Source organism: Durio zibethinus, chromosome 21 (assembly GCF_047325235.1).
Source record: "Durio zibethinus cultivar Kanyao isolate XHJ-2024 chromosome 21, ASM4732523v1, whole genome shotgun sequence".
NCBI classification, from domain to species: Eukaryota; Viridiplantae; Streptophyta; class Magnoliopsida; order Malvales; family Malvaceae; genus Durio; species Durio zibethinus.
The window spans coordinates 12,214,780-12,238,388 of NC_143182.1; the positions used below are offsets into that span (position 1 = coordinate 12,214,780).

The 23,609-nt window shown below is 31.1% G+C and overlaps 1 protein-coding gene, 1 long non-coding RNA gene and 1 pseudogene across 2 annotated transcripts; all 3 read right to left on the minus strand.

Annotated features, from left to right (window-relative positions):
* Positions 1–283: 283 nt before the first annotated feature.
* Positions 284–1,050, minus strand: LOC149512907 (uncharacterized). Its single transcript, XR_016331535.1, has 2 exons — positions 769–1,050; positions 284–620 (listed from the first exon to the last, which is right to left on the minus strand). It is a non-coding gene; the product is annotated as an uncharacterized LOC149512907 (long non-coding RNA).
* A 2,670-nt stretch (positions 1,051–3,720) lies between these two features.
* Positions 3,721–4,735, minus strand: LOC111306249 (zinc transporter 5-like). The gene is made up of 3 exons (XM_089750617.1): positions 4,615–4,735; positions 4,304–4,453; positions 3,721–4,039 (listed from the first exon to the last, which is right to left on the minus strand). The coding sequence occupies exons 2-3, from the start codon at positions 4,376–4,378 to the stop codon at positions 3,734–3,736; spliced, it is 381 nt and encodes a 126-aa protein (XP_089606743.1). The 5' UTR covers positions 4,379–4,453; positions 4,615–4,735; the 3' UTR covers positions 3,721–3,733.
* Positions 4,729–5,229, minus strand: LOC149512908 (zinc transporter 5 pseudogene; annotated as a pseudogene).
* Between the last annotated feature and the right edge of the window lie 18,380 nt (positions 5,230–23,609).

Sequence of the window (23,609 nt, forward strand, 5' to 3'; positions counted from 1 at the left end):
CATTTGAGTTTTAGGCCTAGATTATGTTTTGGATCAAATCAAGCCTTTTGTAATTATTTTGCTTTTATTAGTATTTTGCAAGAAAATAAATAAAAAGATAAAACATAGGGCAGATTAAGTGATAAGATTTGGTGTTTGAAATTCAAAGTTTGGATTAAATTTTGAAATCCAATGTTTCTTAAAATCAAATTTCAAATTGAAAGTGATAGGATGCTCAATTTTTTGAAGTGAAATCATATCTTCATCATGTTAGAGCAAGAACGAAGAGAGTGAAAAACACATAAAAAATCAAAGAAAAATCACATAAAAAAACCAAAAGAATAAATGATTACAAAAAGCAAACACCAACCACAATCAGACAGAAAGAAATCTAGCGACAAGACACATGTAAAACCCATAAAGTGCCACAATTTCCATCCACGGCCTAGAAATCCAAAAACAAAAACCCAACGTATACAACCAACGGTCGATCCTAGGTTTGCCAACATTCTCCACCTCTACAAACTATCTTCATCCATCACCATTTCATCACCAAACCAAACCCAAAGCCAACATAAACTCAAAATAAGACTAAAGCTACATCACAACAACCATCAATAGTCCAAGCACCAACCCGAGATCTACATGGCAATAAAGAAAAAGTTTAGCACAAGAAAATAAAAAAAGAGAGAACTTATCTCCCTTAGGTTTCAGATCCAAGGTGTTTTAGAAAGATTTAAATCTTCAAGTTTTATGAAAAAGTAGCCAATAAAAAGAGGAAGAACATACCTTGAAGCGATGGCAAACGGAGTGGTGGAAGAGATCTTAAAGGTTGAACATGCGACTTTCAAACTCAGATCCATACGACTCTAGTGAGTTTCTGAAGGAACTAAGTAGATCACGTAAAAGTGGAGACTTAAAAGAGCCTTTAGGCAAAATTTAGGCCTCAATAGCGATTAGTTGACAATGGTAGACTACAACATATGGCAACGTCAACACCGAAATCTGGAAACCCTTTAACTTTCCTATTGTGTTCTTTTGATTTTAGTGAGAGAAGTAGAGAAGAAATTCTTTTAGAGAAAACAAAACTTGAAAAATGAATGGAAATGCTTAATAATAGGTTTTTGTAGTAATATCCAAACGATGCCGTTTTGACTCGGGTAAAAGGGTTTGTGACCTACGTGTTGCCCAACTTGGAGACCTGACCCGGATGCACCCATTCTATAAGTCAATAGTGAGCCAAGTTGAGCCATTTTGTTGTTAGTTGCTGAGCAGATTCATTTAAGTAGAGCTGAGCTAAACCTTGAATCAAGTCGAGCCAAAACATTTACTTTTCTACTAGTTTTTTTCTTTTTATTACTCTGCTTATTTATTTAATTTTTTTAGTGTTTTTTTTTATAAATATAATTTTAAAAAATGAGAAAAAGGTTGAATTATCAATTTTTTCTTAAACCAAAAAAAATAATTTTGAAAAAATAGGAAAGAAATTAAAATATCAATTTCCTTTGAAAAAAATTTTCAAAAAAGAGTTTTGAAAAAAATTTAAAGTATTAATTTTTCTTAAAAATAAAAATTTTCAAAAAATGTTTTGAGGAAAAGTTGAAGGATTAATTTTCCTAAAATAAATATTTTCAAAATAAAAATTTTCAAAAAAATTCTTTGAAAAAAACTTGAAGAATCAATTTTCCTTAACTAAAAAAAATATTTTAAAAAATTTTGAGAAAAAATTGAATTATTAATTTTCTTTAAACAAAAAATATTTTCAAAAATATTTGGGAAAAAAGTTGAAAGTATCAATTTTTTCCTTAAATAAAGTATCAATTTTTTAAAATAAAATAAAATAAAATAATTTTTTAAAAAAAGCTTAAATATCAAGAATTTAATTTTTTAAAATATTAAATAATTCAATGACAAATTCTCTACAAGAAGAATAGTAGTTTTTTTGCATACTCTTGAAGTGAAGAAATTATTTTAATTTTCTATCAAAAGTATTAAAGTTAATTAAGAATAATTTTCAATAATTAACTACTTGATAAGTTTTATTAAAGGCTCAATAGATAATACAAAATCAAGCTGGAACCATCTTTTAATAGGCATTGTGAGGGTGCTATAACCTTTCTCATACATAACTGTACTTTCGAACTTAGTTTTATTTCGTAGATATTGAATCTACCTTTTAAATATACTTGAGTCAAGCTTAGGTTTATATTTAAAATAGGATAAATTCATTAGGTGACCAATCACACCTAAACAAAAAAGATTGGTAGTGACTCCTTAAGTTATGTCTAACGATAGGTCTATAGATCTATATGTAATTACATTGACAATTTGATTAATTCTTTTGAAATAAGGATTTAAATCTTAATATTTATAATTTTTTACTTTTAGATCATAGTTTTTTTTTTATAGCAAAAAATTATAATGATACATTATCCTATATATGTAGATATTTAAATTTATACTTATCAAAATACTTTTATGAGAAAAATTGTGAGACATTTAGATTGAAGCACATAATATTTGGTAAGTTCAGTATAAAAGTTCATAATTGGTATTAAAGTAATCATTAATTATCAGTTGGGAATATAAGAATAAGTGTTATATCGTGAGAGTTATTTCTAAATTTATAATCAACGAAAATCACCTATAAAATCCTAATGGTCGATATAATCTTAAATTTGTATGTAATGTGTTAGACTTAAGGGAATGTTAAATCTTAACAAAGAGAGTTTCTATACCTCAATCTCACGTTAAAAAATTGTAATGTTAAATCTTATCAGACAAAGTTTATATATACTTCAATCTCATGTTAAAAAATTGAAACGATGTTATAATATAATATAATATAATATATATATATATGCTTAAACTTATACTTGTAAAACATAAGATAAAATCATAGAATTTTTTATTCAAAACAAATATTATATCACAAATTAAATGTAAGTTTTCACATAATTAATTTGAAAGAATTTCCTAATTAAAGATGTTAAAACTTACAAATTTAGGAGATTAACGCGAAGACTTAGAGATCTTAAGAACAGCCAAAGGTGTTTAAAGCATGTCGACATAATAATCAATAAGAAGAAAATTCAAAGGTTTCCCATTGTATACGCCAAGCTTAAATTAGTAAAATTCGAAAAGAATATCGATATTCTTTGGAAGCTAGCTTTCTCTGCTTGGCAAGAAGATGATTGTCATATTCTTTAGGGGTATTTTTCTTTTTGGCAAGAAGATGGTGAGATGTTCATTTCCTAAAAGAGAAAAAAAAAAGTTTTCCATATTGCTTTTCAACATTCATTGTACACTATAAAAGAAAATAGCAAAACAACGAGTAAAAAGTAAACTTAAAATCAATTCGTAATAGATGAAAGATTCAATTTAAATAATATTATAAAAATTTTAATGTTTAACATAATGAGATAACACTATTGTATCGTATGTTATTATTAAATGATTGGACCATATTATACAATAATTGAATAAGTAGCATTTTAAATAGAAACAAAAGAAATTGAATAAATTTGTATATGGCAGAATTGCTTCGAGGCTGCTGCATTTTTAAAATATTATTATATTATTATTTTTTTCCTTCTTTATTTGGCCTTGTTGAAAAACCATCGATTCTTTCATGTGGGAGGAAGCTGCTTTAGAATTAGAAAAAAAGGGAATACGCAGAGGAACAAAATTTTTAATTTTATGCAAAATTATAACATCAGATGCCATTAATTTTTATTATGTAATTAATTGAACTTTAAGCCCAAACAGCCAGGAGAGACATAAGACCAGATCCCAGAAGAAGACAAACAATTGCTCCTACTTGAAGTATTCCATTGTTTTGCAACTTTGGATTCATGAAATCAGCAGCCAGAAGATCGACAAGCGCCATATATATTAAGATCCCAGCTGATGCCGCATTAAAGATCCCTTCAACAATAAGAGCAGTTGGGCTGTTCTCATCGTATACATTTGATATGCCTATTCCTATGGCAATTCCTACTGGGGTTGTGAGAGAGAAAAAGATTGCCATAATTGCAACAGCTCGAGACTTGAATTGTGCCTACAAAAACATCCACAATAAACCTCTACTAAACAAAATGGTATAAAAAAAAAAAACAGTACTATCCCAAAAACCAGATAATAACAAAAGTGGGGCAGGAGCATTCCCCTTTCCAGTTTACAGAAATGGTTGAAAGTTATTAAACAAAATCTGAACATTTATTAGCAGTTATTACCCTGGAAAATACCTGAGGAACAAGTGGGATTCAGGGGAAAGTCATAAACACATAAAATTGTTAAAAACAAGGGATTGAAGATGTATTACCTGAGAAATGCATCCACCAAGTCCCATGCCCTCGAAGAATTGGTGAAAGGTGAGTGCAGCCACCAAAGGTTTCATAGTCTTTGGACTTTCAGATGCACCCAAAGATATCCCTATTATCACTGAGTGCACCAGTATTCCCAACTCCAAAACCTACAAAAAATGTATAATATATATTAACTTTCATCATACTAACATTTGATCAAATATATATCAGTCTGATGATGATTATTTCAAATCTTTAGTGGAACAAAAGAATTTAAAATTACCCAATATATATGATTTAGAGTTTAGACATGCTTACTTTAGATTACCTGAGATACTACTCGGTGTCGAAGAAGCTCAGATGAAACTGAACGCTCAAGCGTAGAAACAGAACCATGAGCAAGGCCATCAGTTGCATGAGTATGAACATGCCCGTGATTTTCTTATTCCCTTGTTTTCTCTTCATCACAGCCGTCACTCTGTTGGGTCTTATGAAAGTGAGACTTGGTGTAATGAGAAGTAGCAAACATATCAACTATCAATGTAGCAATTGCAGAGGACATAGCCACCAATCCGGCAAACGGAAACTTCCCCCAAGGATTTTCATTGAGGCAAGGAGATGTCAAGTTCTCAGTAGCATCAGGAAGAACATGGATAAACCCCGTCGACAATATGACACCGGCTGCAAAGGCTTTGATCAAGAAGAAAACATTCCTTTCGGGACGTAAAGCCTTGATAGTTTTCCCAAGCAGAGGAAAGCAAACCCCAATAGCTCCAGCAACGAGAATGGAAGCTAAAGCAGCCATCTTGTATTTGTGCGCCAGTGGCTTATTCCGATCTTCATCTTCAGGTTCGCACATGCAGTCTCCTCTTCCTAGGGAAGGAAATAAGATGAGAAAGCAGCAAAGAAACATCGAGAGCTGAGTTTGTTTAAAGTTGGTCATGGCTGGAAATGAAAACCGAATCCAATTGAGGCTAAAAAAAAATAGAAAAAGAGAAGTTTTGGAGAGAGTGAATAAAGAAGTGTTGTTTATATAGGGCAAACTAGGGCAGGGCAAATTATTCTGGCCCTACGATATGTGAGATTGAATAAAGAAGTGTTGGTCTTATTTGTCAGATTGGTGAGATCGGCAGGACGATTTGGTCAACTGATGTTGAAAATTTAAATACTTTTTTACTGTATTTGTATATTATAGAAAAATAATGAGCTCATTTTTACAAATAATAATTTTAATAAATTTTAATTTTTAAAATCACAATAAATGAAAGTGACTTCTAAAATCTTAAAATCTTATAATTTTAATTTTATGTGTAATGTATTAAACTTGAAAAGAAGTCAAATCTTAACAAAAAAAGTTTATATACCTCGGTCTCATATAAAAAATTGTAATAATATATTATAATATATGTGTGTGGGCACATGCAAACTTAAACTTATGAAACATGAGATGAAATTATAAAATTTTTTATTAAAATAAATATTATCTCATAAATTAAATGCAGATTTTTATATAAATAATTTAAATTTTTTTCTTAATTAAAAATGCTAAAATTTGCAAATTTAGGAGAATTAACGCGAAGACTTAGAGATCAACCAGAGGTGTTCAAAGAATGTCAACATAATAATCATTAAGAAGAAAATTCAAAGGCTTTCCATTGTTAACGCCAAGCTTAAATTGGTAAAATTCAAAAAGAATGCCAATATTATTTAGAAGCCAGCTTTCTCTGCTTGGCAGGAAGATGGTTGTCACATTCCTTGGGGTATTTTTGGCAAGAAGATAGTGATCTGTTCATTTCCTAAAAGAGAAAAAAAAAAAAAAAACGGTTTTCCGTGGTCCTTTCCAACATTCATGGTACACTACACTAAGAAAATAGCCTGTCGATTTTTTTTTTCTAATATAATTATAACGATTTGAAATTTTATGGTAAAAAAATCAAATATAATTTTGAATAAAATTTAAATTTGGTAAGATCATTACCAAGTTAAATTCAAACATGAGTAATTCAACTTATTGAACGAACTGAATTCGAACATCTTAATATCTCATTCAAATAGTTCATCAACTTAATTGAATTTTTATATTTTAATATATATTTTTTATTATTTTAATTAAAAAATATTATTTTACCTTTCTATATCAATTTAAATCTGAGTTAGAATTTGAACATATATAATCAAGTATGAAATGAAATTTGAGAATCAAACTTGGTTTTTATTCAGTAAATGAGTCTATCTAATTTAACGAGTTCAAATAATTTGATATTTATTTCGAATCAAATTTAAACTTAAATATTAAAACTTGATTAAGCTTAAATTTAGTTTCAAATAATAAATTTCAAATTGAGTTCAAATTTTTTGTTGTATTAGCCCAACTTAATTATATTCATAGTCGACGACGAGCTTAAATTAGCATAATTCAATTAGAATGTCGATAATGTTTGGGGGATTTTTCTTCTTGGCAAGAAGACGATGATCTAATATGTGCAAATGTAAATGCCTAATATGATATCCCCTAAAGGAATCTATCTGTTCATTTCCTTATTGAAAAAAAAGAAAAGAGTTTGCCATCTTATTACTCGTTCTCAATATTTAGGTGGTGTTGGGTTTGGAGTGATCATTCAATAATCATGGTGATCTATGCATGGTGAGCAAACCACCGTATTTAACAACCATTTAGTGATTTAACGTGATGGTGATCTTAAATCATCAAAGAAGTATTTGGTATAAGATGATCGTCTTAAAAACTATAGTGGTGTACAAATGTTAATTAGATCACTTTGCTTGGTAAGCATTTGGTAATCTTACGTAGCAGTGATCAGATCTTTGTCTTGGAGGGTAATCGAATTTTCATATAAAAAAGTGGGAAACATTTATCATCTAGGTGATGAAATATATAAAATTCGCAACAATTAATATTATCCATTTAATATGCAAATTAAAATCTTGTTGCATCTTAAAATTATAATTATTTTATATTATAAATTTTTATATTTCCAAACTAATATTCATTATAACAAGTTCAAAATAATTTATATTTTTTTTACTTTTTTTAATATTTTATATATAATATAATATAATAATTTTCTTTTATTATGAATTTAATAGATTTGTTTCATTTTCTAATTTAATTTTTTTTCATAATTTATATTATAAAAATAAATTTACTTATCGATAAATATATTTATTAATTTAATAATTTAATTATTTTTATTATAATAAATAAATATTATTAATATTTTTTAAATTATTATCTTTAAACAACCATAAAATTATTAATTTATGTAACTATTATAATATGCATAGTTATTTTTGTGGTTTTAAATAAAATAATGTTTGATTTTTAGTATTACTAAACATAGTGATCTTTAATTTTTAGGAATTAATCATTGTTAATCAAACAAAGTTATTTCAAATCAGAAGTATTAATATTATTTTTGTAATAAGATCACCCCGAAAATTATATTACTGAGATGATCTTACAAAAGATACCAAACACTACCCAAAAGTGATTAGATTATTGCCTTAAAAAGTGCTCTAGTACCTATCTAAAGAAGTGAGAAACTTTTATCATTGAGATGAAATGGTATGTAAAATTAATGATAGTAAATATTATCTATTTAATATGTGAATTAAAAACTTACTTTTTTAAAAAATTAATTGTTATTATTTTATATTATAATTTTTATATTTTCAAACTAATATTTATTTTAATAAGTTCAAAAATATTTTGTATGATTTTTTTATTTTTTAAAATTTATTTATAATATAATTTTTTATTTTAATATATTAGTTTTATTTTCTAGTTCAAATATCTTTTTACATAATTTATACTATAAAAATTAGTTTACTATCAATAATATATTATTAATCTAATAATTTGATTATATTTATTATGAAGTAAATAAAATATTACTAATATTTTATACACAAATTATTTAATTTAAATTACATTGAAATTATTAACTTGTATAACTATTATAATGTGCATAGTTATTTTGGTACTTTCAAACAAAATAATGTCCAATTTTTAGTAATATCAAACACAATAATCTTTAATTATTAAGAATTACTGATTCTTACCCAAACAAATTAATTCTAAATCATGAGTGATAAAATTACCTTAGTAATAAGATCGTCTCAGTGATTAAATTACCATAATAATATTGAAAATGATATCAAACGCTATCTCATAGTACAACACCTAAAACAAAACCCATCAATTTCTTTTCTCTTTTCCTTTATTACAATTAGCTACTAGAACTTGTTTTAATCAAATATAATTTTAGAAAAAACAATTCAAATTCAATTTTGAAAAATGAAAACTTAGATACATGCACTGACCATCAAATCAAATGTTCTGAACTTTAATGATTAAAGAATTTTATCATGTAATATATAAGCACTCTCTTACATGACTCATTTTTTCAATTTCATAAATTTTGTATTGGTTCAAACAAAAAAAAATGGTTAATACTCCAAAAGAGCAAAACATGTTAATCAAAAGTTCCAAATAAATTTTTCATTGATGAATAAAAGCAAATCATCAATTTTGTTTCACATGATCATTTGTCAAATCTATCTAATGCTCATACTGATCAAATATTTCATGTTTGGTCAGAAGTTGTTCATGTCCTTCAAACTATAGAAAAAGAGTTTCACTTATCTAACAAATCTGATGGCATCATCATATATCGTTCTGTTAAAGGGCAAGACTCTTGCTATCTTTTTCTTACTTAACCTTAAATCTTAAACTCTAATATCAAAAAATATATATTTTTACAAAAAAAGCCAAGGCTTAGGGATAGATAAAGGAATTGTAAGTCTTGGATTCAAATCTTAAACTTATTAAATGCCACCTCTTAAGGATGAACACATGAATTAATTAAGTTAAGTTTCAAATTAAAAAAAAAAAACATATATTTAATGACAAATAATTCAAATTAAGAAATCAAATTTGATCTATCAATAGATTCACTTGAATCAAAATAATATTTTTAAAGTAATTTTGATTGAAAAATCTAAAAAAAGTGTAAGAGTTACACTAGTGTAAGTGAATCCCTCTTCATATGTATATTATGTAGAGAGAGAAGGGATCCATTTACTCCAGTGTTATATATTTTTTTTCACCATTAGGTTTGGATTAAAATAAATATTTTAAATCTTAACTATTTTGATCTAAGGATAAAAAAAAAAAGTACAACACGTACATTAGTATAACTAGATCTCTACCCATATATATATATATATATATATATGACAGACAACTTACACTAGTGTAAAATTGTTTAGTTTATAATTTTTTTAATCACTAATTTCAATAGATCCAAAGATGAGAGAAACAACTCAAATAGAGAAAAAAATAAATTAAATTTTATTTCTTAGATTTATTGAAATAAATAATCAAAAAAAAATTTAAAACCAAAAAAATTTTTACATTGACGTAAGTTGATCACTTCTTTTATATAGAGAGAGTAGAGATCCACTTATATTAGTGTAACTTTTACATTTTTTTTAGACCTTTGGATCAAAATTACTAAATTTAAAAATATTATTTTGATTCAAATGAGTCTTGAATTTAATTTTGATCTAAGGGTTCAAAAAAGTGTAAGAGTTACATTACTGTAATTTATCATAACAATTTTAAGGACCGCTAGATGAATTATAAGAAATCAAACCAAAACTGGAGAGTCACCACCAATCTTTTTTGGCTAGGTGTGAAAAATTTGTCTTCCTAATAAAATTTTAAAATTAATTAAAACTTATTAAAGAGATAATTTCTTGTTTAGTTTGCGAAAATAAATTTGGGTTCAAAAGTTCAATTACGCATGATGAAGAATTAGTATCCCATAACATTTGTTTTAAAAATGGTACCAACTAATCACATGTTATTCTTTTATTTTGATAAAAATAGTCTTACTTTTAATATTTAAAATAATTCTCTTAATTTTTTATTTTTTTGCAAAAATATTTTTATAAACCTTTTATTTAAAATTATAGACACTCCATTTCATGCAAGGTTGGTAATTAAATTTCGGTTTAGATTTCATCTAGATTATTGAGCTTTCAAGGTGCCTATTGGGTCTTTAAATTAGTGTGGAATAATTAGGCCTTAAATTGATCTTAGGTTTTAAGCCCAACGTATAGTTCTTCTGGTGTCTAGGTTTAAAGCCCATTATATAATTGCATTCTTATGTTTTTTCATTTTATAGCCTTAATAAAAATTAAATCAAAAAATAAAAAATAAAAAGAAATTTTAGAGTTCAATCCAAAAATCAGAGTTACTTAAAACTGGAAATCAAATTAGAAAATCACTAACCACAATCAAACAAAAAAATTAAAGCCCTAAGAATCAAGCCACGATTTAGATCAAATCAATTTATGGTAGATTCAATCTTTGATAATGAAACCCTAAAATTTCTTATGAACAAGCCTATATAAATCATGCTCAAAACCATAAAAAAGAAATAGAGAAAATTGATAAAAAAAATTGTAGTAATTTTTGGCATGAAAAAATTTATGGGTTTTTGGCATAGTTATGGGATTTTTATTTTTATGAGCCATTTTTCATCTTGAAAATTTGGTGTAGTTTCTGGGTTGACCTTTAAGGTGGTGTCGAATTTATATGATAAGGTGATTTTTCTAAGATTTTTTGGTAATTTGTAGCGTTTAGGTTTCTAGGATTTTTTTTTTGAAAACTAGAATTTTTCAACAAAGTTTAAGTTTCTGGTGGTCGACATATGGAATTTTTTCCCTTTTTTGGGTTTTTTTGAATTTCTCGATGGGTTTATAAAGAATGGTTAGAAAGAATCTGATTTAAAGAAAGAGGGAGTTAGGCAATTTTAAAGAAAACAAAAGAAACTTAACTTTTATACAGGGAAGGAACAACACCATTTTAGAGAAAAAATTGATCGACATAAACATGGTTGACCCACGCACAACCTGTATATTAAACCTGACCCGATTTCATGTATTTGCTTTTATTTTTCGTTTTATTTTTTGTTTTAATTTTTTTCTTTTCTTTTTTGGTTTTATTTTATATTATTTTTATTTATTTATTTATGTATTTTGTTATTATTATTATTATTATTAATTATAGATTGAATAGCTTATTTTTGTAAGATGCCTTTATGAATTTCATTTTATTTATTTATTCGTTTAAAAAAATAAAAAAATTTTGAAAATAAATTCATGAATACTATCAAACTATTGGAGGATTTTACTAATTATTTTTTTGAATAAAATATATTAATGGATCCGACGACGGAGCATCTTAAGAATGAAACATTAGTCTTTATAAATATTTTCGAGGTAAAAAAATTATCTTAAATTATTATCAAACTATTTGAGTAATTTTATGATCAATTTCTAATAATAAATTATTTGGTAAAATTGTAAAAATATCTTAAGGCTTGGATTATTTGAAATCAAACTGGTATCATCTTTTAGATGGGTACTGTGAGGGTGCTATAAATTTTTTTTCATGTAATTGCACTCCTGAATCTAAAATCTAGTTTCATACACTATAATCTACTATTTATAAATATCTACATCAAACTTGAAACTTTTCTTTAAATGAGATAGATTCAGTTAGGTAGCTAATCATACCTAAAACAAAAATATTGGTGATGGCTTTTTAAGTTTATGTCTAGCGATAAGTCTATGGATCTATACGTTATGACAGTTTAGTGAATCCACTAGGAATATAGAGAGTTAAGCCAATAAATGATTTCTTATTATCCAAGCCTACTTAATAAATTTAAGAATTTTTCTTCATAATTTTTTTTTATCATACTTGTCATTCACTTGTATGAGCAAAACATGAACTCTACACCTTTTTTTTAGTCTTTTAAGAGGGACTAAAGTACCAATGCCTTCATGAGATTTTATATTTTTGTATGGACTAGTAAAATACTCTTACTCAAATTGAACCATTTTTTCTTGAAGAATGGACGAGAATTAGGATACTTTACTAACCTATGATGGATAATAATATAAGAAACAAGTTGGGAACCTTTAGAAGTGACTCAAGTCATATATAGTTAACTTTACGAGCTTAATATATAGATAGAGTCATGTTCCTTTTAGCCTTTAGATTAATCTGAAAGTTAAAGTCATGTTGTTATTGTATTGTATTTATTAATATTTTTTTATATTATGATAATTAACTAATTTTTTTGTTTGATTTTCTTTCTTACATATTCATAAACATGCATATAGATTGCATATAATTATGCCTTAAAGATATCTTTAACAAAAGCTTTCATAGAACCCACAGAACGTCTAGTTTGTGCGTCATCTGTGTTCTTCAAGTGTGAGTCATCTAGTGATTTAAAGATTGAATAAAAAAAAAAGGCAGCGAAAAGAAGAAAATTGTTTACCACCTGACTATGTCTTTACCTTGCCTAAGGAAATGCAATAGCTCCTTAAACAAAATGATTAAAAAAACCTATTAGATATATAAAATAACATCGCTCATTCAAGGCAGCAAACTTTTTGTTAGAAGTTTGAGCATATTGCACATCTCCTATCAATAAAGGTTAAAAATTCACTCATTAAGATAATGGTGCCATTTTAAGACCCATCATATTGTTATTTCATCTTTAATGAAATTGATTTGATGTCGACTATAGAAGAGTATTTGATTATGATGAGTATGTATCTCTAGTATCCAGATAGGATTTATGTGAAGAAGCAAAAGCTAGGATATCATAAAAAGTTGGCCCATATTTTAAAAGTAGAAAATGAGTTCATAGATTCACATGTTTAAGAAAAATGAGGGCATAAAGGTATTCCATTGGAATTTTTTTGAGATTTCATTGTCAAACATCCTTATTATTAAAGAATGAATGTGTTTACTTTAGCAATATATAGAATGGTGATTTTCTTAAAGTTTTAGGCCATATTGAGATAGAAATGGCAAATTTGTTTGAACAAATTGAAAAAAGATGTAATCCTTCATTAGTGATATTGGCAAAAACTATCAAATCATTGAAATATTATAGATAAAATGATAAAGCATGCTTGCTGGGTTGCACACCATTACTGTATATGTGGATAAAAAGCCATTTCAAATGTAAAAGGAGTGCTTTTTCCAAACTCTATCTTCATAATCAAAATCCAATCAAGGAGTTTTTATGAAAGTGAATGGCCAGAAGTAAAGGCCAAAGAAGAATGAGAGTATTTATTACAGAAGCTCACAACTTATCAGGTGAAATGGTTAGTCCTTATGGATGAATCAAAAACCTATACTATATCAATGTAGGATGAAATAAAGGTTCCACTTTTAGGCTTATTAAGGTAAATAAGCTATACACCACTAATGGTGAAAAAATAGTATGAAACTAAACAATTTATTCTTATGACACACAAGCTTAACTAGTTTGATTACTTATATGGGAAGCCTAAGACATTTTAGAAGATTGATAGCATGATCCAAGCCTAGAAAAAACCCAAAAGAGTGAGTTCTAAGTCATTTACTGACAAAGTCACTCAAGAATATTTGGTGTGAAAAGCCAAAAGGGGTAAAGAGGTTATGCTTACTCCCAAATATTATTGCCAGCCAGTAAATCAAAAGTTAGATAAGATACCTTCATAGTTAGAATTTACAAGAAAAAAATTTGAAGTTGAGAAAGACAAGATGAAGCAAGAGATTCAAAGGCTTTAAAAAAAAAAAAGAGCAATAAAAAGATAAAGTAGAAAAGCTAAAAGTCATAATCCACAAGATCTCTAAAGAGTATGATACAATAGTTTATGATTTAGTTAACTTTATCAACAACATAAGAAGTTTAAAGCTACAAGTGAAGCTCAAAAAGTTGTTAGGAAATATAACAATGCCCTTAAAGAATTGATGAAGTTGCATCAAGAACATGAAAGTCTATGTATCTAAGTGAATGACAAAGAAATAAATATCACTGATTTGATTGTGAAAATAAAAATTTAAAGGGAAATTGTTCCCAGATAAAGGATGAACGTGTTGAAGCCTAAAAGGAGAATGAGATGCTTAAAAGGTATATTCAAACATTAAAGTAAAAATTGACTAAACAAATGGATCATATCATGGCACTCACAAAAGAGCATAAGGAGCTAACCTACCAAGCACGGTTTGGCAAAAAAGAAAATTTAAGAAGACAAAAGTATATAGAACCCCTTGTGACTTATGTCGTAACGTCTAGATCCGGGGATCTATCGCTAGACATTGGCTTTAGGGAGTCACCACCAATCTTTTTTGTCTAGGTGCGATTGGCCACCTAAAGAATCTGTCCTTTCAGGGAACACCTAAGTTTAAGGGCCCCTAAAAGAATAGGTTCAGGTCTACTAACCAGAACAGGATTCGGGAGTTCGGTTACGTGTGAGGAAGGTTATAGCACCCTCACAACGCCCATCAAAAGATGGTACCAGCTTGAATTTGTGTTATCCAAAAGCCTTAAAATTTTACCAAGTAGTTAGTTATTGAAAATTATTCTCAATTGACTCTAATACTTTTAGCAGAAAATTGAGAAAATTCCCTCACCTCAGGAGTATGCAAGAAAAACTACTGTTTTACTTACAGAGGCTCCGTCGTCGGATTAATTAAAGAAAAAAAAAAAATCAAAATCAGCCACGTAATTAATTATCGAAAATTATTCTCAATTGACTCTAATACTTTTAGCAGAAAATTGAGAAAATTCCCTCACCTCAGGAGTATGCAAGAAAAACTACTGTTTTTACTTGTAGAGGCTCCGTCGTCGGATTAATTAAAGAAAAAAAAAATCAAGATAAAAAAAAAAAAAAACCTGGAGCGGCTCGGGTTGCGGCTCGACTCGGCTCAAGGAAGAGAAAACGGCTCGGAGAAGCGGCTCGGGAAGAACGGCTCGGTTCGGAGGGGGGCTGGGCACGCGCGGGTCAGAATCTGGTCGACGCTCGGGTCGGGTCGGGTTCGGTAAAACGCGCGGATCCTCTGATTAACTTAAAGCCAAAACGACATCGTTTTGGGAGGGTATAAAAGGCACCTTCCTCCGTTTTTCGGCAGAACGCTCCTCTCCCCTCTCTCTCTTCCTTCCCTTTTCTCTCCCTTCTCTCTAAAAAAACCGAAGAACTCCGGTGGAAGATTCACCGGATTCTGGAAATTTTCGCCGGAATCTGGGTTTTTTCGCCGAAAGTTGGCCGGAAATTCACCGGTTTCTGGGATTCTTTGCCGATTTCTGGGATTCTTCGCCGAAAACTGGGCAGTTCGCCGGAAACTTCAATGTTGGCCGGAATTTTAGCCGAAAACTTCAAGGTTGGCCGGAAAATTCAACCGGAAACTGGAATTTTCCAGAAACTCCCAGAAAAAAAAAATTTCGAAAAATCCCCAAAAAAATTTCTGATAATTTCTGGAACTCTCCTAAACCTTTTCCTAGCCTTCTATACTCTTCCCTACGCCTTTGCTTCTCAAATCAGTAGCTCTAGCTGACTGTTTTCTGTGTGTTCTTGAACTGTTCCAAAGGGTCCTTTATATAGGGGTTGATCAGGAGTTTCTGATCAATCCCAACTCCTCCTTGGACGGGGATTCAGTCTTTGAATCCAATTGGACTCTTTAGATTGAATCCCCACTCCCAGTAGGATTCTTCAACTTCAATCTCAACCTTTCAAAAAAAAAAAAATCAAATAAATATAAAAAATAATAGATAATTAGAACAGATAAATAAAAAGATATTATAGTAAAAAAAATATCTGATAATCAGGAAAAAATCAGAACAGATAATTTTAAAAAAAAATAATAATAAAATAAGATAAATCCAAAAATATCTTACAAAAAAAAAAAATAATAATAATAATAATAAATATATAACTATATAAATAATATACATATAAATCTAATCTGAATAAAAATAAATAAATGAATAAAGATATACATAATAATAATAATAATAGAATACATAAAATACAAAAGAAAAAAATATACAGGATTGAAATGGGCCTTACCCATTTGGGCCAGGCCCAATTGATCTGGGCCCGGACCCAATTGGGTGTCTACAGCTGCCCCTCTTTGCACATTTTCTGTGAAACAGAAATTGCGCAAAGACGTAGACACCCAATCAAGACTCAACTCAACATTTTTATTTTTTGATTTTTTTTTATTTTTGTTTTTATTTTTTTGATTTTTTTGATTTTTTTGATTTTTTTGTTTTTTTGTTTTTGTTTTTTTTTTTTTGTTTTTTTTTTTTGGCCGAAGCTCCTCTAAACAGAGACTCAACGACTTTTGAAAGTAAATTGCTCCTCTAAACAGAGGCAACGAACTTTGGAAAGTAAATTGCTCCTCTCAACAGAGGCACCACGACTTTGGAAAAATAAATTGCTCCTATCAACAGAGGCACCACGACTTTGGAAAAATAAATTGCTCCTCTCAACAGAGGCACCACGACTTTGAAAAGTAAATTGCTCCTCTAAACAGAGGCAACGAACTTTGAAAAGTAAATTGCTCCTCTAAACAGAGGCAACGGACTTTGGAAAGTAAATTGCTCCTCTCAACAGAGGCACCACGACTTTGGAAAAATAAATTGCTCCTCTCAACAGAGGCACCACGACTTTGGAAAAATAAATTGCTCCTCTCAACAGAGGCACCACGACTTTGAAAAGTAAATTGCTCCTCTAAACAGAGGCAACGAACTTTGAAAAGTAAATTGCTCCTCTAAACAGAGGCACCACGACTTTAAAAAAATAAATTGCTCCTCTAAACAGAGGCAACGGAACTTTGAAAAATAAATTGCTCCTCTAAACAGAGGCACCACGACTTTGGAAAGTAAATTGCTCCTCTCAACAGAGGCCACGGACTTTGGAAAGTAAATACTCCTAGACAATCATGTCCGAAGGAGTTGAAAGTTGTGTTTGAAGGGATTTCAGGAGATTATGCCCAAAGGTCTTATAAATCAACCCTGATACCAAGAGACATCCTATTTCGAGGATTAGGAACTTACCTGACAAGTTTCTTCTCAAACTTGCAAAGTCTTTTCATATCTGTCTTTTTCATGTGGGATGTTAGAACACCCTTGCTTCTTGAATTTGTACACTATACTTTCCTGAAAGTAGTGTATGCTATGCAATGTGCATGATTTTCAATGCATGCTATGCAAATGTTGGCCAATTAATTCCTGTTCAATGTATGGTACTCAAGTTTCTCAAGCTTTTTTTTTTTTTTTCTTGGGTGTCAAGCCCTTTGATTCCTCAAGGATCCAATTGCACTGCTCTTCTAAGATCGAACCAGTGTAGCTCTTAATTGTCTCTTCCACTCAGATTCTTCCTTGTTCTGTTTTTCAATACTTTGGAATAAGTTTCATCAATCGATCATCACTTGACCATCATTCAATGAATTTCTCAGCAATAACAAATTTTCAAAACAAGTTTCATCCACCATCATTGGGTCATTACTCTGTCTCAGCATTAACTATTCAAAAACAAACTCTGTCCACTGATTGTCTTCATCATTCAATCATAACTTGCAAGTCATATCGATCAATTCATCACTTTTCCAGATTTGCCCCATCATCTCTTTTAGGTTTCTACCATTTCTTCATCATCTTAGATTTCTTTTCAAATGAATGTAAGATTCTTTTAAGTACATGTTCATTCATTCATTATCATTTCAAATTTTGACAAATACAATGCAATCAAGCATTTTCTCAATTCATTCTAAGAGTGTAACAATAAGAGGACAGAAAGTGAATTATGGTAAAGATAATCAATGGAGATCTATTTTGGTAGAAAATAAATGGGAAAGGAAATAAATTGGATGTCATTGAGGTAAATGGTATGTCCAAATGATGAATATTTAGACAATTTTCAACATTAATCTAGGATTCTTTTTCAAAAGCTCATTCATTTACTGTTGAAGTCATCTTGGGCTTGGCGAACTCTGCCCCAGTCTTTAAGGGATCTTCAGATGTCTTTGATCTTTCATTCATGTGAGCCATTTGACCTGAATCTTTTTTTTTTTTTTTTTTTTGGGTACCAAAATCACCCTTTCAGGTTTTCAATTCGGATCTCTTTTTTCATTTTTTCATTTTTTCATTTTCTCATTTTTTCTTCTTTCTTTCTTTTTTTTTTTTTTTTCATCATCTTTTTTTTTTCATTCTTCACCTATTATTGACATCCTTCATACATCAAACTTTTAAGGTAATGTAGCATGATTCCATTGCTTCATCATGAGCATGCCTTCGCTCAACATATGATCATTCAAGTTGGGTATTCACACTTGATCCAAATGGACTTTCCAAGGTTGTAATGTAGGCTAAGGTGAAGGGTCATAAAAAAAATGGATATAATAGGCTCAAAACATGTATTAAAAAGGTTCAAGACCGAAGGATCATTTGATGCAGCTTGGCATTTTGCCCCACATCGTTTCACTATTTTTTCTTTCCTCACACAAAGGATTCTCATTACTTTGCCCCAAGTCATGTGTGGCATTTATTTTTTCTTTTGCTTTTCTTTCTCTTTTCATCTTTGAGACCTTTTGTGGTTTTTTTTTTTTTTTTTTTTTTTTTTTTTTCAAAAATTACCCTCCAGTGTAGAGGGTGATCCTTGGTTGGGGTTCTTCAAAAAAAAATGATAAGCTCAAGGGGGTAACAATAAATGGTTTTTCAAATGGTAAAAGAAAAGATGGCCATTTTTCATCTCAATTGTGAATACCTTTCTTGAACATCATCTATTGAACAGAGCTCATGAACTTGTATAAAATATTGCACACCTTCAAGATATATCTCTTTCATCTCTGGTGATGACTTACCCTCTTTATTTTCGCTCAAATCATCTCCTCTGTGAATGAGTTCTCAAAATTAAATTCCAGAATTATTGTTATCATTGTCTAAATATTCATCATCTGAAATTTAAGAATGGGAGTGTGAAGTTATGAAAGGTAACAAGGCATGGAATAATGGTCAAGTGAAAGAGAAAAATGTAATGAAATGCATTGACTTGCCTTTATTAAAAATGATAACAAGTGAAGTCATATTGCAAAAAAAAAATCCAACAATCACTCGAAAAGAAATCTTAAAATGACAAAAAACCTTCAACCCGCCTTATCTCCATTAAAAATTAGCTCCCTATATGATCAGGTGAAGAAATCCCCATTGACATCTTGCCCCTCAATTCATTGTGACTCTCCAGATCCTTTCTGTTCTTGACTTTCACTCAGTACACTAACATTAGGTGCTGTTGTTTTTCCCTGGTCAAAACTTACCATTCCATCATTGATCAACCGTTGCACCTTATACTTTAAAGCAGTGCAATTTTCAGTAGAATGGCCAGTAATTCCATAATGATAGTCACAACGGGCTGTAGGATCATACCACTTTGGATAGGGTGGTTTAAGTGGTTCCACATGGCTGGAGGCAATCAAATGGCTATTATAAAGCTCTCGATATAACTCTGTATAAGTCATAGGGATTGGATCAAATACAGGTTTTTCTCGAGTAGTCCGTTGTTCTCGCGAGCCACTGGCTGGGTTAGTAGGGCGGATTTGGGTTCTTACAGGAGCTTGAATGTTAAGGCGATAAGTGGATGAATAAGATGGTTGGGGAGCTAGCTGGTATGGGTAGGATGAGGCATTATTCACAGCGGGATAGTATGGAGAGTAACCTTGAGATGGATAGGGTTGATAACCGCCGAATTGTTGTCTATCAGAGCTCACAGCTTGAGCTTCAGCTTCTTTCTTTTCTGATGTCTTCTTGGTTTCTCCTCCTCTCAACTTGCCATTTTTTATGGCACTTTCAATAATTTCTCCAGAGATTACCATGTCAGCAAAATTTTTTGTTGCATTCCCTATCATCTTTTCATAATAGGGAGGCTTTAAAGTGCTAACAAACAGCACTGTGGTCTCTTTCTCTGTCAGTGGAGGTTGTACCTGTGAAGCTATATCCCTCCATCTCTGGGCGTATTCTTTAAAAGACTCATTTGACTTTTTCTCCAGGTTTTGCAAAGATAAACGATCAGGGGCCAAATCGATGATGTGTCGATATTGGCTGATGAAGTCATGAGCCATATCGCTCCAGGAGCGAATGTGGGTTCTATCCAACTGAACATACCACCTGGCAGCAGAACCAGTAAGACTATCCTGAAAGACATGCATCAAGAGTTTTTCATCATGTGCATGAGCTGCCATCTTCCTGCAATACATGGTGATGTGAATTTTAGGGCACTTTGTACCGTCATATTTTTCAAATTTCGGTACTTTGAATTTATAGGGGATAACCACATCAGGAACTAGGCAGAGCCCAGCAGCATCAACTGACCCATAAAAGCTAAATCCTTCTACAGCCCGTAGCCTCTGCTCTAACATGCTAATCTTGGAACTTTCCTCAGCCTCTACTCTCATCTTTTCCTTCTCCTTCTCTTTTAAATCATCTAGATCAGGAATTGGTTCTGCTGCCTTTTCAGTGAAGACAGGATTTATATAGCTGTTATACTGCCCTAGGTTGAAAGCTGATGGCATTCCAGGATAGGCGAAATGTTGTGGCGGGACCTCTTGGGCAGACTGGGCTTGAGATGGGCTAAAACCTGGAGGGTACAAAGGGTCAGCTACTTCTTGTAAATGGGGAACTTGTTGGCTTGTATTTCCTTCAACCCCTTTCCCCTTATTCATGTTATTGAGGGCCTCCAGAATTTTGCTAAGTTCATTTTCAATCTTCTCCTGAGCTTTTTCTAGCTTTTCAAATCTATGAGAACTTTCCTCCTCCATTTGCCTTGCTCTGGATCTTGTGTTGTATGGATGAGCAAGGTTTTCGCTAGATGGAGCTATCCTCGGACCTTGAGTACCATACTTATGATTAGAAATGTTATGCTGTGCCTTATGTATGATGCTTTGATACACAAATGAAATGTACATTTTTTGAATGAAATCTAGCATGAAATGAATGCAAATGATTGTGTTGAAACATGATCATGAAAAGAATACAGATGCATACAATCAGACAAACAACATAGTTAGTTTCATGAATGAAATGAAAGTAATGCTGATGCATAACATTACAAAAAATAATACACAAAGTTAAGCAATCAAAATGATTAGATAAACACCTTTTTTGTGTCCTAATTTCAGGGTATATCTATCATTGGGTAGAAAGGGCTCTATCCTAGGTTTAGGCACTCTTAAGGTTCACTATATGTGGTTTTAAAGTCAGAGTCTAAAGGTCCTCAAATTGTTCCTTACATCCTTGTCCATCACAGACTAGTAAGGCACCCTAATCCTCACCCATTACAGGCTACAAGCGGAAAAGGTTCAATTTGAGTGGGAGTATTTCGCTAGCCACTACGGAGGCATTAGACCTCACGAAAGCAATAGGTACTTTACTCCCTCCTAGAGGGACGGAGCTCGGGTATAGAGCTCATGTTATGCACATGCACATGAATGACATAATTAACAAGATAAATAAACAGGAACGAATAATAACACATATATACAAAAATGGTTCAATTTTATTAGGCTTTTGGATAACACAAATTCTTTGCTGGCCTGACTCTCAAAGTCCCCAGTGGAGTCGCCAAGCTGTCGTAACGTCTAGATCCGGGGATCTATCGCTAGACATTGGCTTTAGGGAGTCACCACCAATCTTTTTTGTCTAGGTGAGATTGGCCACCTAAAGAATCTGTCCTTTCAGGGAACACCTAAGTTTAAGGGCCCCTAAAAGAATAGGTTCAGGTCTACTAACCAGAACAGGATTCGGGAGTTCGGTTACGTGTGAGGAAGGTTATAGCACCCTCACAACGCCCATCAAAAGATGGTACCAGCTTGAATTTGTGTTATCCAAAAGCCTTAAAATTTTACCAAGTAGTTAGTTATTGAAAATTATTCTCAATTGACTCTAATACTTTTAGCAGAAAATTGAGAAAATTCCCTTACCTCAGGAGTATGCAAGAAAAACTACTGTTTCACTTACAGAGGCTCCGTCGTCGGATTATTTAAAGAAAAATCAAGATCAACCAATTAATTAATTATCGAAAATTATTCTCAATTGACTCTAATACTTTTAGCAGAAAATTGAGAAAATTCCCTCACCTCAGGAGTATGCAAGAAAAACTACTGTTTTACTTACAGAGGCTCCGTCGTCGGATTAATTAAAGAAAAAAAAAAAATCAAAATCAGCCAAGTAATTAATTATCGAAAATTATTCTCAATTGACTCTAATACTTTTAGCAGAAAATTGAGAAAATTCCCTCACCTCAGGAGTATGCAAGAAAAACTACTATTTTTACTTGTAGAGGCTCCGTCGTCGGATTAATTAAAGAAAAAAAAAAAAAAAAAAAAAAAAACCTGGAGCGGCTCGGGTTGCGGCTCGGCTCGGCTCAAGGAAGAGAAAACGGCTCGGAGAAGCGGCTCGGGAAGAACGGCTCGGCTCGGAGGGGGGCTGGGCACGCGCGGGTCAGAATCGGGTCGACGCTCGGGTCGGGTCGGGTTCGGTAAAATGCGCGGATCCTCTGATTAACTTAAAGCCAAAACGACGTCGTTTTGGGAGGGTATAAAAGGCACCTTCCTCCGTTTTTCGGCAGAACGCTCCTCTCCCCTCTCTCTCTTCCTTCCCTTTTCTCTCCCTTCTCTCTAAAAAAACCGAAGAACTCCGGTGGAAGATTCACCGGATTCTGGAAATTTTCGCCGGAATCTGGGTTTTTTCGCCGGAAGTTGGCCGGAAATTCACCGGTTTCTGGGATTCTTTGCCGGTTTCTGGGATTCTTCGCCGAAAACTGGGCAGTTCGCCGGAAACTTCAATGTTGGCCGGAATTTTAGCCGGAAAATTCAACCGGAAACTGGAATTTTCCAGAAACTCCCAGAAAAAAAAAATTCGAAAAATCCCCAAAAAAATTTCTGATAATTTCTGGAACTCTCCTAAACCTTTTCCTAGCCTTCTATACTCTTCCCTACGCCTTTGCTTCTCAAATCAGTAGCTCTAGCTGACTGTTTTCTGTGTGTTCTTGAACTGTTCCAAAGGGTCCTTTATATAGGGGTTGATCAGGAGTTTCTGATCAATCCCAACTCCTCCTTGGACGGGGATTCAGTCTTTGAATCCAATTGGACTCTTTAGATTGAATCCCCACTCCCAGTAGGATTCTTCAGCTTCAATCTCAACCTTCCAAAAAAAAAAAAAAATCAAATAAATATAAAAAATAATAGATAATTAGAACAGATAAATAAAAAGATATTATAGTAAAAAAAATATCTGATAATCAGGAAAAAATCAGAACAGATAATTTTAAAAAAAAATAATAATAAAATAAGATAAATCCAAAAATATCTTACAAAAAAAATAATAATAATAATAATAATAATAAATATATAACTATATAAATAATATACATATAAATCTAATCTGAATAAAA

Excerpts from the sequence above, each read along its gene's own strand:
- LOC111306249 (XM_089750617.1), bottom strand. The coding sequence starts at position 4,378 with ATGAAACCTTTGGTGGCTGCACTCACCTTTCACCAATTCTTCGAGGGC. Across the intron at positions 4,040-4,303 it reads TTGGTGGATGCATTTCTCAG|GCACAATTCAAGTCTCGAGC; the intron begins GTAATACATCTT and ends ATGTTTTTGTAG.